This window comes from Oryctolagus cuniculus, chromosome 6, assembly GCF_051225735.1.
Source record: "Oryctolagus cuniculus isolate XC-2025 breed Fujian yellow rabbit chromosome 6, ASM5122573v1, whole genome shotgun sequence".
Classification (NCBI taxonomy): Eukaryota; Metazoa; Chordata; class Mammalia; order Lagomorpha; family Leporidae; genus Oryctolagus; species Oryctolagus cuniculus.
In genome coordinates, this window is record NC_142872.1 from 128,235,089 (window position 1) to 128,251,208 (window position 16,120).

The window sequence follows — 16,120 nt, forward strand, 5'->3', positions numbered from 1 at the left end:
TTCTCTTTATCTGCTACAATTAACCTGGAAGTTCTAATCTTTCAGCTCATATTTGCTTATAAGAATTTCCTACCCATCTGGCTCCAAATATAAGGAAAGATAAAGGTCCTGTTAAAAATGAAAACCACACAGCTTCTTATAGGAGCCTTAGAAGATGAGCTATCGATCACTTAAGACAATGAAACATGCATACCATCACTCTTTAATTTATGGTGATGATGGACTCTCATTGAAATATCTGAATCAACGTAACAAGTCCTAAATGCTTCCTAAAATCCACTAATTTTTATTCCCCAGGAGCAGAGCACAGCTCTGTTCGGTTGGCTTTGCCTCTCCTAACAATCACAGCAGAAGTGTCTATCGGAACTGTCATTACATGGGCCAGCTAACTAGTCAAAGAACAGAGTCTCCCTCCAGCCCTGACATTCATGCTGCATCAACGACCACACACTTGTCCATCTAACCTTCTAAATTTGACAAAATGAACTTCTACCAAGAAATCCAAGTTACTGAATTCATGACGACCAGAAAGTAAGTCCTAGAAGACATGCTGAGGTGTTAGCAAGAACATCCCTGTTTCTGATTTCATTAAGCAGGAAAAAAAGAAACACCAAGGAACACATCTCACTGAGATGACACACGCAACAGCAGATTAAGATGAACTCCTTCTATTTTATAAGAAAACAAAAATATTACTGTATGTAGTAGTATAAAAACGTGAATAAATAAAACAGAAACCTTTCAGAAGAGAAAAAGAAGAAAGCTGCCATGAATCCATTTCAATGGAAAGGGTGTAACTTGTTTTCCAAATACCTTATCCGGCCACCACTGCAAATCTTCTCCTAGAGATACTGGACTTTGCACAGGTGTGTTCTTCTTATCCAAGTTTGGCTCTCCTTCCTTGCTGGTAGAGCCCCTCTCATTATCAAATGAGGCTCCATCCAGCCACCTTCGTTCACGTAAACGTAAAACGGATTCACGTTCACGCAACAGCTCAGAGTCTCTCTCTAAGGGAAGAAGGAGAACTGGTATGCAATTGGGTCACACCAGTGGGATAAAAGTAAGCCACTCTCTAGTAAAGACCCTTCAGGATGCAACTAACAGCAGTTTAGCTACTCAAAAATTCTATGTAAATGTGTATCTAATAAGGCTGACATGCAACATTCAAAATATTAACCCTTTCAAACAAACTGTGAAAACTGCTTTTAGAAAATTGATTTTAAATTGAATTTGGAGGTTTTAAAATGGAATTTAAAATTTTTAGATTTCACTAAAAATGCTTACTATAAACATTTTTATTCATACATTAGAAAATGTGCATAAATTGTAATTCTAACACATTAAATACATAGGAAGGTACTTCAGAAGGTTCTGGAAACACAGAATTAAAAAACAATGTGCATTTTTCCATGAACTTTTTGGAAGCAATCTATTTTAAGCAAACCAAAAACAGCATCTGTTAGAAAGTATTAGGTTTAGGGGGAAAATATGCACAGAGGAAAATACAAAAAGATCAAACCAAAAGTCCAGTAACATAAACTAATAAGATATCCAACAATTTGAGTCAGTTATGATGATTCTATATGCAGGATTTTCATATAAGTCATTTAAAATATTTTGAGGAATGAAAAAGATATTGTTTATTTTTCTTAAGAATCTTTAAAAATTTTGTTACAAAAATTCTTTTCCTGCAATTGGCCTACAAACTGTCTACAGCCAGTTTTTTCCCCACTTTGTTCATACATAATTTTTCAAGATAAGGAAATTAATATTAAATTTTACATGACTCAAACAATAAAGATTAGAGACAATATTTAGGTGAAACATATAAACAGCCACATATGGAGGTCAAAAGTACAAGCATCAACTATTTCAAATTATTAAAATTGAAAATAATGCCTATAATACAGAAACTTAGGAAAAGAAAAAGGGAGAAAATTAAGGAGTTACTTTTATTAAATACTGAAAATTTGAAAAAGTAATACTAGATACATTTTAGGCAATTAAGTATGCCTTTATTTTACAATTTTTATAACTCAACTGTGTTCAAAACATTTAAAGATCGCCATCAAACTGTTATTTTAAAACTGGTTTTTAAATTCTGATTTTAAGTACTTATATACTTGCAGTGAGGTTTTAATTGAACACAGAATATCTTCTAGTTTATTAGTGATCCCTAAGTAGTTGGCTTTTGTTTGTTATTTGAGTCAAACGATTTTATATTCTGGAAAGTGAAAATACTGGCTTAAAGTTAGAATGCAAACTAAAGCTATACCAACACATCAAGGCTGGTTTTAATGATTTCTACTACCTACTATACTGTTAACTTTTTTGAGGAGTTTAAGCTTTTGAAAATAGCATTTTAATAAACTAACCACTCTATACATTTAAAATTGGTCACTCATTCTGGTAAGTTCTTCAGATTTGATTCTAACCATGATTGAAAATGAACAGAACCATTTTACTCATCCTAAGGAGACTTGTTTTCTGAATGCTGCATGTCACTATAAAGTAGAATTCTGCTTTTAGTTCAGAATCCATATTCCTGATTAAAAATACAGTTCAGTAACTCACAAGCCTTGATTATGTATCTATTTCACAATGTGAATAAATAAGATCATCTATACAGTACTACTGTGGCTCTTCAAAATTAAAACTAACAAGTGTTAATGCCAAAGCACCCCAAAACACTAATAAGTGATCATTTAATCTATTATATTATTAGAAGTTCATATAAAGTCAATCTACCACTATCTTTCATACAACCAACCAGTGGTCAAAGAAATAAATACAAAATTACCTCGAGATGATCCCAGCCTAGACAGTGACGAACGACGAAAAGATGGGTAACCAAAATAGCTGATGTCTTCAGAAAACATGGCATCCGCATCGATAATGACACTTGGGTGGGCAGAGTGAATGTCAGCATCAAGCAGAGACATCAGATCCTCTACAAACAAACACACACAGGTAAACACGGCAGCTCCAGGAGCCCATCAAAGAGCTCAAACCATGAGAACACAATCACGTCGGGGCTGACAATACACACACAAAGAGAAACAACTGCGTCAGAAATCAAAGTAACACAAAATGGAAGGAACTTCAATTTACTGCCAGTGTCAGGGCTACTCATTAATTAAAAAAAAAAGATTACCTTATCTATTACATCGTAGAGATGATAAGAGTCAAAACCCTTAACACAGCAAAGCAATTATATTTTCAGAAATAAGGGCATCAAAGCAATTATATTTTCAGAAATAAGGGCATCAAATAACAACAGTCTAAAGTTATCTGAAACTCCATAACACAATCATGGATTTATTGGGACCAAGCACAAGTCCAGTGAGAAAAAAACGTGTCTTCGTTTTCTCTTAAATGAAGCTTTACAATTAAACCAAGCAATTCTATAATGAGAAATATCTACCACCTTGGAAAGTGGTCAGAAACTAAACTGCAAATTACAATTTCATCTGCAGTCAGAAGTCTACATGAGAATCGCAATGTTTGTGTGTGTGTATGTATGCGTTGGGGGCGGGGGCAGGGGAGGGCCACCAACCTCCAGGCAAGTAAGATTCACTGGCTGTATCGTCACCATCGTCTCCATCCTCATCGTCCCGGCTAAGTAAATTATTTACAGCAAGGTTTACATCAAGATTCGTTCGCTGAAGTTCCCGAATGATGACACTTCTGGATTTGCCTTGTAAAACAACTTGGGCCTGAAATAAAAAACAAAGGAGAGGGCCGGCACTGAGGCACAGTGGGTAAAGCCACTGCCTGCTAGTGCTGACATCCCATTTGGGCATTGGTTCAGGTTGCACCACTTCCAAGCCCACTCTCTGCTTTGGCCTGAGAAAGCAGAAGATGGCCCAAGTCCTTGGGCCCCTGCATCCACATGGGAGACCTGGAAGAAGCTCCTGGCTCCTGGCTTCAGATCAGCCCAACTAACGCCACTGAGGCCATTTGGGGAGAGAACCAAGGGATGGAAAACAACTCTGTCTAGCGTTGCCACCCTGTAACTCTGCCTTCCAAATAAATAAATAAATCTTAAAAAAGAGAGAGAGAGAGAGAGAGAGAGAGAGAGAGAAAGCACTATGCTAATTTTCTATTGAATAAATTCAAAACCAGCTTTCCGGGATCAATACAGAAAACCAGTCTCTCTCAATTCATGGGGAGTCATGCCTGCCACCCACCACGCTCACCTAAGGCTCAGGCCACGCGTTCTGCAAACCCGTACCTGTGAGATCAGCTCCTCGGGAATGACGGACGCTGGGATAACCGGCTGAGGCTGGCTGCCCAAGAGCCCAGAGCCCCGGTCCCGCCCCGTCCGGATGACTCGAGTCTGTCGGCGGGAGTCCCGAGCTCCAGCTGAAGACCTGCCAGAGGATCCTCCTCCACTGCCGCCCACTCCAGAACTCCAGCGGCTTCTAGATAGCAAAGAAGTTGTAACAGTCAGTATTTTAAACAACCACTCTGCAAAGCACCATTTTGGGCCTCATTTTCACTCTTTTAAGCTAAGATAAAGCTGACGTACTATTTTACAGTAGGGCTTTGACAAAAGCAGAAACAGAATCAACCTTTAAAATAACACTCTCAATTCTTTCACTTTTAGAAAGATAAATACAATGCTTTTACATTATCTTAAAAGCTCCACAGCCACAGCCTTAAAATGAACACATCTCACCTCTGCATGAAGCACTCATCCGACTTAACTACCAACATCCTGCTGCTACGCAAAATTCAAACTCAGAGCTCACAATTCAAACTGCTTTGCACAGAATAAACTGCTCATTTACAAAGATGGTATTTCATTAATATTTACCAGGATTAACTACTTTCATCAAAGGGAGACTACCATTTAAAACAGGTTCACCACATTTTTTTCTTAAATATGAACAAATATGCAAAGGGAATGCCATCTGCATCCTAACTTATTGTCCCAAAGATGGCAACTGACAAGCTTCAAACCAAACCGCTCTTCTGCATTAAATCACATCTTAGAGAAAACGATCACACAAATCACTTTAGCCTTTAAATTAGGGCAGTGCCACTTATCTTCCAAGTCAATCTATTCCTTAACAGATTATTCAACCTAGAGAGAGACACTTTACTCCTGGCTTCCACAGCATGTACCTAAGGCTGAAACCTTCAACATGTGATTGCAAACAGTTACTTTTAATTTCATTATCTAAATACGTTTTCTTTATAGAGTCTTGAAAATATCAACCAATAACAATTCTCCAACCAGTATACAACAAACCTCCTGGTTTATCTTCTTACTTTACTGGTCCAATGGCTACCTAAATAATCTAAAATTTTCTAAAACACCTTTCTTAGTAAAATGAGGAAAGAAAAAGTGTAATCCTTTCTGAAGGCCTTCTGTACTTACTGATGTACACTATCAACTCATTTTTATGCAGTATCTGTACCTATTGTCTCAAACCACACAAGAGAGTTCTGGAGAAAAACAGTATTGAGCATCTTTGGGGCTGCAGTATGAAACTGCACTTATTTCAGTTACGTAATAAGATTCCAAAGTGTCATGTTAAAAAATCATTCACAGGCCAGAAGAAAAATAAAGGGGCATCACTAAAAGTACATTACGGGGGTGGGTGCAGTGGGTTAACGCCCTGGCCTGAAACGCTGGCATCCCACATGGGCACCGGTTCAAGATCCAGCTGCTCCTCTTCCAAGCCAACTCTCTGCTGTGGCCTGGGAAAGCAGTAGAAGATGGCCCAAGTCCTTGGGCCCCTGCACCCACATGGGAGATCCTAGAAGAAGCTCCTGGCTCCTGGCTTTGGATCAGCACAGCTCCGGCCGTTGCGGCCAATTGGGGAGTGAACCAGCAGATGGAAGACCTCTCTCTCTCTGCCTCTCCTCTCTCTGTGTAACTCTGACTTTCAAATAAATAAATAAATATCAAATAAATGAAAGTATATTACATTAACAGAAACTTTAAAACAAGAGAATTAGGGAAAATTCCATTTATATACCATTAAAAATAATGAGGAAAAAATTAGCCAAGTAAAAGGCACTGAAAAGTACAAAATGTTACTAAAAGAAATTAAAGACACAATTAAGAAAGATAACCTACATTAATACATTCATGAGTTACACTGGAAGACAGTAAGATGGCCACACTACCTAACGCAATCTACAAATTTAATACAATCTATATCAAAATCTCAACAGCAGTATGTAAAAGAAATAAAGAAAATGCATCCTAAAACTTCTAATCAGACCCCAAGACAGCAAAAACAATTTTGAAAAACAAAAGAGTTGGAATATTAATACTTCATGATTTCAAAGCAAATAAGAGAGCTACAGTAACCAAAACAGGGTGACAATGGCACAAACAGATCAATGGAATACAACAGAGGATCTAGAAATAAACCCTTGCATATCTAGTAAAATGATCTCAGACAAAGTGCCAAGACCGCTCAATGGGAAAAGGACAGTCTCTTCAACAAGTGGTGCTGGCTCCACACGCAAAAGAATGAAGCTGGAACTTTATCTTTTACCATACACAAAACTTTAATTCAAAAGAATCAATGACCTAAAACTATAACAGCTAGAAGAAAATATATGGGAAAATCTTCATGACAGGACTTGACAATGATTTCTTGAATATGACACTAAACACAGGCAAGACAAGAAAAGACAGACAAATAAGACTAAAAAAATTTGGAATTTTTGTCCACTGGGTGCAGCAGGTTAAGCCTCCACCTGGGACACTGTTATCCTATACTGGATTGCCAGTTACAGCCCCAGCTGCTCCGCTGTCTTTTTTTGCTAGTGCACCAAGAAAGGCAGCAGAGCATGGCCCAAGTGTCCAGGCCTCTGCCAGCCCATGTGGAGACCCAGATGGAGATGCACGTTCCTGGCATTCACCCGGGCCAGCCACGGCCACTGCAGCCAATAAAGGAATAACCAGCAGATAGAAGATCTTGCCCTTTCTCTTTGCGTTTCAATTAAAATAAATCTTTACAATAATTTTTTCCGTGCATGAAAGGACACAACAGAATGAAAAGGCAAGTTAAAAGCAGAAGAAAATACTGCAAATCATGTGTCTGATAAGTAGTTATATATCCAAATATATCAAAAACTCCTACAACTTAACCAAAAGCCAAATAACTTGATTAGAAAAACAAAGGACTTATATAGACATTTCTCCAAAGATGATATACAAATGATAAACAAGTATGAGGTTTTCAAACAGTTAATAGAAAATGCCTATTAAGAAAAAAAAAAAAAAAACTACGCATGGATTGATTTTTTTTTTTTTTTGGACAGGCAGAGTTAGACAGTGAGAGAGACACACAGAGAAAGGTCTTCCTTCCGTTGGTTCGTCCCCCAAATGGCAGCTACGGCCAGCGTGCTGCAGCAATCCGAAGCCAGGAGCCAGGCGCTTCCTCCTGGTCTCCCATGGGGTGCAGGGGCCCAAGCACTTGGGCCATCCTCCACTGCACTCCCAGGCCACAGCAGAGAGCTAGACTGGAAGAGGAGCAACCGGGACAGAATCCGGTGCCCCAACAGGGACTAGAACCCGGTGTGCCGGCACCGCAAGACGGAGGATTAGCCTAGTGAGCCGCGGCTCGGCCAATTTCAATTTTTTAAACACCAAAATAAATTTAGTTATTAATTTATTTTCTCATGAACTTTCTGAAGTATCATGAAGAGATGCTCAGCATCACAAATCAAATCCACAATGAAATAAACCTGACACCATTATTAGGATGACTAATAACAAGAAAAGCAGAGGCTGTATAGAAACTTGGAACCACTGTGCACTGTTGGTAGGATTTTTTTTTTTTTTGGGGGGGGCCAGGCAGAGTTATACAGTGTGAGAGAGAGACACACAGAGAAATAGCTATAGACAGTGAGAGAGAGAAAGGTCTTCCTTCCATTGGCTCACTCCCCTAATGGCTGCCACTGCCGGTGCTGCGCTGATCTGAAGCCAGGAGCCGGGTGCTTCCTCCTGGTCTCCCATGCGGGTGCAAGACCCAAGCATTGATATTCATGCAGTTTTTTATAACACATTTTCCTTAGATGTTTAAGTCATCTTTTAAGCCAAATTTCAAAAACATTTTTCTAACAAAATAAATATATTTCCATGAACATCTTGAGATAACATTACCTATGCAAAAGTACCAAAAGCAGGATCCTGAAAGTTGGTTTTTTGTTTTTTGTTTTTTTTTTTTTTAATTTTAGATTTACTTACTTATTTGAAAGGCGCAGGGGCGGGGCAAGGGCAGGGGCAGGGGCAAGGGCAGTCTCATCTGCTGGTTCATTCCCCAGATGGTTGCAATAGCCAGCATGAGCCAGGCGGGAGCCAGCAGCCAGAAGCTTCTTCTGGGTCTCTCACATGGGTGCAACGGCCCAAGCATTTGGCTGCTTTCCCAGGCACATCAGCAGGGACCTGGACCAGAAGTACAGCAGCCAAATCTTGAACTGGTGCCCTCATGCAATGCTAGCCTGCAGACGGTGGCTTAATGGACTATGCTGCAGCACTGGCTCCAAGATTTCTTTTTTAGAAATTCAGTTATTTATTTGAAAGGCATAGTTACAGAGAGAGAAAGAGGGAGAGAAGGAGAGAGATCTTCCATCTGCTGCTTCACTGCTCAAATGGCCCGAGCTGGGTCAGGATTAAGCCAGGAGCCAGGAACTCCATCCAGGTCTCCCACATGGGTGGCATGGGGCCAAGCACTTGGGCCGTCTTCTGCTGCTTTCCCAGGCACATTACAGGGAGCTGGATAAGAAGTAAGGTAACTTGGGACTCGAACCAGTGCTCATATAGGATGCCAGCATGACAGGAGGGGGCCTGATCCACTGCACCACGGCAGCAACCCCTCGAAGATATTTTTGCATTCTCACGTTCACAGCAGCACTATTCACAGCTGTGAAGCGGGAGAAGCAACCCAGAGGTTCATGGAGGAATGAGTTTTTTGAAAAGCGATATATACACATAAAAGAACACTGTTGAGCCTAATGAAGTAAATCCTTTCACAGGCTACAACATGGATGCATTTTGAGGACATTATACTAACTGAAATAAGCCAGTCACAAAGACAAATACTATAGGATTCCCCTTACATGAGGCATCTGAAAAAGTGAAATTCATAGAAATCACAAAGCAGGATGGTGGCTCACAGTGCCTAAGGCGGGAGGAGAAAGGGGGAACTGTTTTTCAGTGGGTATAGATTCAGATTTGCAAGATGCAAAAGTTCAACAAATATGCGACTATATAAATGGTAAAAATGCTAAACTACTTTTTACTACAATTAAATAAAAATTTTAAATATGCAGTAAAAATTATGCTATCTAATAAAACACTATTCTAGAAATTTTCAAGTTATAGGTATTAAGAATATTATGCAACAGAAAACAACATAGGATGAAAGAAACAAACAGGAATTCAAATCGGCTTTGGCACTTCTCATGATAGTCGTCTGTAAGTTCTACAACCTAGTTCTTTCAGGTGGAACTACTCTTTGGAATGCTTCAACATCCAAAAGCTAAATATACTACTTCAACTTGAAAACAGGAAACGCCACACTAAAGAGTTCTGAAAAGATACAACTGGGGTGACCATATGTCACAGTATGCCTGGGACAGATAGCCAGTTTAAGTCTATTTTCTGAGCTTAATTTCACTCAAAAATGCCCCAAGTTTGGACAATAAATATATGGTCAACATAGATAAAAGTGATGACTTGACATTTCCACCAAGGAATGTATGCCATTTTTGCTCCAGGAAAAGAAATACTAGAAAGCCTGATCAGATATTTAAATGCCACCCAAGTAACATATCTGTTCCTGGCCAGACAGTACAGGCATCACAAACTCAAATCTCCATGAGAGATAGAGGCACAAACAAAGGCAGCCACAACAACAAGGTAGAGGGGAGAATACTGCCCATCAAAAACACTCAAAAATTCTTCTCTTTAAGCTCTGCTTGTTTTAATCCATTACAAGACCACCATCTGTCAGTTTGCAATCTTTGCTACACAAATCTCAAAATGAATTTGTTGAAAGAAAATTGTCAAAATATCTCTGGCTTTGCCCATTTGATTGTTACTGTAAAACATTTTTTTCCACTCACCTTCTATGCAGTGTTTCTCCTATAAGAATCCAAACCACCTACAAAGCCACATACCTAAACACTGTGTTCCTAAACATTCCTCGAAAGCTCACTATCTGAAGATTCATGTGTTAAACAGATAGTACTAACAGAGGCTCTTGGTGGTCGCTAAAGACAACTACTGTAATCAGTGCTTCCCTCTATAATTATAATGGGATATATAATTTTTTCTTTATTTCAGAGGCAGAGACAGACAAACACACAAACAAAAGGACAGGCAGAGAGCTCCTATTTGCAAGTTCAATCTCCAAATATCCACAACACTCCATGCTAGGATAAGGTGGAAGCTGGTAGCTGGGAACTCAATTCAGGTTAGGGACAGGGACTCAATTACTTAAGCCATCCATTACCTGCTTCCCAGGGGCTGCACTGGCAAGAAGCTAGAATCAGGGGCAAGAGTCAAGAGTTGAAGCTAAGCATTCAGATGGGGGACACCAGGCTTCTTAACTATGTGGCCAACTGCATACCCTAAGATAAATATCTTTTAATGTTGAATAAAAACACAGGGAAAACCAAATACTACTTTGTTTTGCTTATTAGATTAATCCTACAATTCTGAGCCTATTATATAACACTCAAGGTACAGAGTGATTCACAATCAACTGAGCAAATCACACCTGGCAGGGAATTAGTCCACAGCTTACAAACATAAGCCCAATAGGTCAAGTCTTGCCTGTACACCTGGTTGGTCTGAGAAGTACATGTCATCAAAACAAAGAAAAAGCTGAGACACTGACACAGTCAAGAGGAACCTAAAGAGAAATGATGAGTAAGTGTAATGGAATCTAGATGGCATCCTGGAAAGGAAAAAATGGAAACCAGGTTTTTAAAAAAAACATAAAAGAAATCTAAGTGCCCGGTGACTTCAGGTAACATCCATGTGTAAATGGGGCTAATGTTGTGGGTTAGGCCACCGTCTGTGACACTGGCATCCCATGTCAGAGCACTGGTCAATTCCTGGCTGCCCTGCTTCCAATCCAGCTCCCTGATAACGCACATGGGCAAGCAGCAGAATGCACTGAGTATGTGGGCCCTTGCCAACTACTTGGGAGACCAGAATGGAGTTCCAGGCTCTTGGCTTCAGCCTGGCCCAGCCCAGGGCCAGTGCAGCCATTTGGGTAATGAATCAGCAGATAAAAAGGATCTTTCTCCCTCTCTATGCCTTTCAACTATATAAAACAAATCTTTAAAACAATAATAGTGTAGAATAACATATAAATATTCCATTCATTGAAATAAAAGTACCATACTAATATAAAATGTTGATACTAGCAAAAACTAGATACAGGGTACATGGGAGATTTTCAGTACTTGGTAATTTTTCAGTCAATCTGCAACTATCCTAAAATAGAAGTTTATTTTAGAAATAGACGTACACAAAGCATGCATGTATACACACACATTACATGTATGACTAACAAGTGTGACTATATAAATAAGCATATTTATTTCCATGAAAACATTAATTACATCCAACATTTAAGCAAAAGATTACACAAAAAAATTGCCTATTTGCAGGTTTGCTTGTTTTTTTTTTTTTTTCCTTTTTGAATTTTTAGCAGATTTTCTTAAAAGGTACAGAGGTACACAGGCTTGATTTGGATTTGTCAACAGTTGCCCAGTGTGGCAGCAATCAGTCTATCAGCTGTCTCCTTGGGGCATCCTCCTGCCTACCATATCACCCCATAACCAACCTCAACTATCTGCAATTTCCAAGTACCTGCTTGGCCTCTGCATTGCAAATCCTGTACTAATTACTACCTTCTGTAATTAATTAGCTCCTGTACTAATTAAAGGCATATGAGCTCAAATCAAAGAAAAGAAAATCAAATCAAAGAAAAGTAATTTATATACAGCACCTATTACTTCGAGTGATGAGAAATTACAAAGGGGACTTTAGATACTAACAGCTCCATTTTAACCTAATTATTAATGACTCCTACTCTTCAAATAAATGTGGTACTCTTATCCTTCACGTGGTTTGCAAAAACATGGTTATGAGATTTTTGAAATATCTCCCAGGATGAATTTGATAATTATTACATTATTAAAGAAGAAAACAGCAGTGGCTAGAAATCTTCAGCACCCAACCCTGCCAGTTAGCAAAATCCCCAAAGGGAAAACACTAAGACTGCCAAATATTCCTAAGAATGCTGGAGTCAAACTACATGCTCAGCTCTCAATTACCCATGGTGACAGAGGACAGAAATCCTACCAATTATTCCAAAATCTTTAAATACACACTAGTTACCCCAATTCAGAATAACTCTTTCAAAGTAAGCAATGGGTGGGGTTCTGTCTGTGGGAAGACCAGCGCTGTGGTGTATCGGGTAAAGCCACTGCCTGCAATGCTGGCATCCCATATGGCCCACTGGTTTGAGTCCCAGCTGCTCCTCTTCTGATCCAGCTCTCTGCTATGGCCTAGAAAAGCAGAAGATGACCCAAGTGCTTGGACTGCACCACGACCACCACCCCGCCACCCCGGCGTGAGACACACGGAGAAAAAAAGCTCCTGGCTTCGGATTAGCCCGGCTCCCACTGTTATGGCCATTTAGTGGAGGGAACCAGTGGATGGAAGATATCTCTCTCTGCCTCTGCTTCTTAACTCTCTGACGTTCAAACAAATAAATGAATGAATCTTAAAAAATAAAGTCTGTGGGAAAAGTCTCTTTCATATACGACTGTATCTGGTACATTTGTGGTTAAAGAGTCCACTTTTGGGATTCAAGATATACCTATCCTAGATTTTCTAATACAAATTTCTTCAAGTTTAATGTAATCGATGCAGAATAATTGGGGTGGGGACCACTGTATAAATAAGAAAAAAGAAAATTTATCAGGAAGGCAAACATTTGACTCTAAAATTTCTTGATTCACAAAATAACTTGGTCACAATGTCACCATCCAGAAACAGAATTTTCATGGAACCCAAAAGAGACAATCAACCTATAAGTTCTCACACTATTTAATTTCTGCAAATCAAAATAACAGCTAACAAATGACATCCTGCCTTACAAAGCACTCTGACGTTTCTCAATATTACAATTCATAAACACAGCATTAAAGAAAGTTTGTAGTCTGTTCTGATGTATGGATGAAAGGGGTAGCAGGAAAAGACAGAAAGAACAAGGGGAGTGTGACAAAATATGAGTGTGGGAGATTCAAAATGTGATGAATCCCTCTGTATTTTAATTTTTTGAAGATTGTTCATTTATTTCAAAGTTTCCACTGCTGTATTTAAGTCAGTCTCACACATTCTACTATAAATGGTTATATTCAGGTTTGATAAGATAAAAAAATTTAAATCCAGGGGTCACGGGCAGGCATTTGTTGTAGCAACATAGATGCCTGCATCCCATATCCAAGTGCCTGGGGCGGAGTTTCCACTCTGTTTCCAATCCAGCTTCCTGCTAAGGCACACCCTGCGATGAAGCAGCTGATGGCTCTGGTACTGGATCTCTGCCATCCGCATGGAAGACCCAGTCTGAGCTCTGGCTATTGTGAACACTGGGCATCCTGTGTTCAGATCATGTGGGGAGTGAACCAGCAGACAGAAGATCTCGATGTGCCTCTCTGCCATTCAAATAAATAACTTGAGTAAGACAGTGAGAAAGAGAGAGAGACGGAGAGAAAGGTCTTCCTTCCGTTGGTTCACCCCTCAAATGACCGATCCAAAGCCAGGAGCCAGGAGCTTCCTCCTGGTCTCCCATGCGGGTGCAGGGCCCAAGCATTTGGGCCATCCTCCACTGCACTCCCGGACTGTCGCTCCCCATCTTCGTGGAGGAACGACACAGGACCCTGCGCTGTTCTTTTGTCTGCTCGGCCCTTCCCGGGTTTGCTGCTGGTTCTTCCTGGGTTGGCTACCGTCCCTCCACCTCCGTGGAGGGGCGGGCCCCCTGCCACTTTCCCCACTTCCGCAGGGGAGCGGCACACCGCCGGCCGGCTCTCTCGGGGGCTGCTCAGGTGTTCCTTCAGATAGATGTTCCTGGTGCATGTTGTCTCTCTCCTCCTTTATAGTCCTCTTCCACCAATCCCAACTCTGCTACCCACACGCCGAGTACGCTGCTCTCCTCCAATCAGGAGCAGCTCCTGCAGCTTGTCAAGTTGGTGAGAGGCAGCTGTGTAGAAGCTGTTTCCTCCTCTCCCAGCGCCATATTGTGGGAGAGCAGATGCATAGAATAAGTCTTAATTCCAGTAACTTAGTCTAGTCCGAGTTGCTCCCAGTTGCTCCCCACACCGGACCACAGCAGAGAGCTGGCCTGGAAGAGGAGCAACTGGGACAGAACCGGCACCCCAACCAGGACTAGAACCCAGGGTGTCGGCACCACAGGCGGAAGATTAGCCTAGTGAGCAGCAAATAAATAACTTTTAAACATAGCCAAAATAAATCTAGGTATTAACAGTAATGGGTTATAAACCACAGAATAAAACAAATATGCATTGAGACTAATGACACAAATGTTTAACTAGAAAAAGAAATAGGGCTGAAGCTGTGGCATTGCAAGTTTGGCCACTACCTGCGGCACTCGCATCCCATAAGGACGCCAATTCAAGTCCCAGCTGCTCCACTTCAGATCCAGCTCCCTGCTAATGAGCCTGGGAAAGCAGCAGAAGATGGCCCAGGTACTTGGGGCACCCACATGGGAGACCCAGAAGAAGCTCCTGGCTCTTGGTATCAATCGGCTTGGCCCATCCCTGGTCACTGCGACCATTTGGGGTCAAATCAAAGGATGAAAGACCTCTCTCTCTCTCTCTCTCTCTCTCTGTACCTCTCCCTCTCTCCCTCCCTCCCCCCCCCCACCGTGTGTGTGTATGTGTGTGTGTCTTTCCTCTTCTCTCTGTAACTCATTTCAAATAAAATAAATAAATCCTTTTTAAAAAAATGGAATAAGAATCAGAAAACAAAGTTGTTTCTTACAAATGCCAATTAATGGGTAGAAAATAAAGGAAATTTTCTTTTAAATTTTCATTTGGCCAACACAATAGTTAATGATTCAGACAAAAAAAATCTAAAGCCAGTGAGTAAAAGTACAATGAGAAACAGGACATTACACAATGCCAGTCCCACTTCACTGATATTCTTGTCAAAACTAAGCTTAATCAGGAGGAACTGACAGATATATCCAAACATTTTACAAAATAATAATCAATTTTTCAAACTCACAGGGTCTGCAAAGACTAAAAAGGACTGAAAAACTGTCCCAAATTGGAGGCAACTAAAGAAACATGACAACTAAATGCAGCAGGGATCCTGGACTGAGTTCTGGACCAGAGGAAGTGGATTAGGGGCACAAAGGGCAAAACTGCAACCACCTCTGTAGACTAAGCAATGAGCAACGTGAATTTCTTGGTTTTAATAATATAGTTACAGAAGATGTTGCCATCTGAGGAAGCTGACTGAAAAGAGTTCTAATGTTTTGGACAATTATTTCAAAATGAGAAGCTAGATTAAAAAACAAAACAAACAAACAAAAAAACCAGAGTATAAAGATAGTAAAAAATGCCACTACTGAAACTGATAAAACTGAACCCGGGATCAGACAACTTTTACTATAAAAGGCCAAACAGATCATACACTGGGATTTGGGAGCTAAGCAGTGTGGGGCCACTACTTACCTCTGCCTCGAGAGCAGAGAAGCAGCCACAGACGGAGCATGGCTACATTTCAGAGCAAACATGAGGGGCTGGATTTGGCCCAAAGCTAATACTCTGCTGACTCGTGAACCAAACAAAAAATGAAAAAGTTTCCTTCAAGTATGATTTTACACAGCATGATAGGTAATAGTTATTCTTTCTTAAGTATAATCAGGTTTTCCCAGGTTTATCAAATACAAATCTTCATTTGCTATCACATTTTCATGAGGCCATTTAAAGTAGATATGACATTTTCATGAAGGCCAGAGCTATATTTAATGAGCTACAGGATACAGTCACCCTAGTGACCTTCCTCACAACCCAAATTAATTTCAGCATAAGAACACAA

The 16,120-nt window shown here is 40.3% G+C and overlaps 1 protein-coding gene across 12 annotated transcripts in view; it reads right to left on the reverse strand.

The window, feature by feature from the left end:
* UBR5 (ubiquitin protein ligase E3 component n-recognin 5) overlaps positions 1-16,120 on the reverse strand; it is a 158,638-nt gene that overhangs the window by 91,074 nt on the left and 51,444 nt on the right. For 7 of the 12 annotated variants that reach the window (XR_016236561.1, XM_070075376.2, XM_089336423.1 and 4 more), the window contains 4 exons: positions 4,235-4,424; positions 3,557-3,716; positions 2,801-2,950; positions 814-1,025 (listed from right to left, as the gene is read on the reverse strand). Coding sequence is in view for 11 of the 12 variants with exons in the window: in XM_089336422.1 (XP_089192548.1) it covers positions 814-1,025; positions 2,801-2,950; positions 3,557-3,716; positions 4,235-4,424 (712 nt within the window). In the remaining variant the exon portion in view is untranslated. The remainder of the gene's footprint in view (positions 1-813; positions 1,026-2,800; positions 2,951-3,556; positions 3,717-4,234; positions 4,425-16,120) is intronic. The other 5 variants (XM_070075377.2, XM_089336424.1, XM_070075375.2 and 2 more) reach the window with 1 other exon arrangement.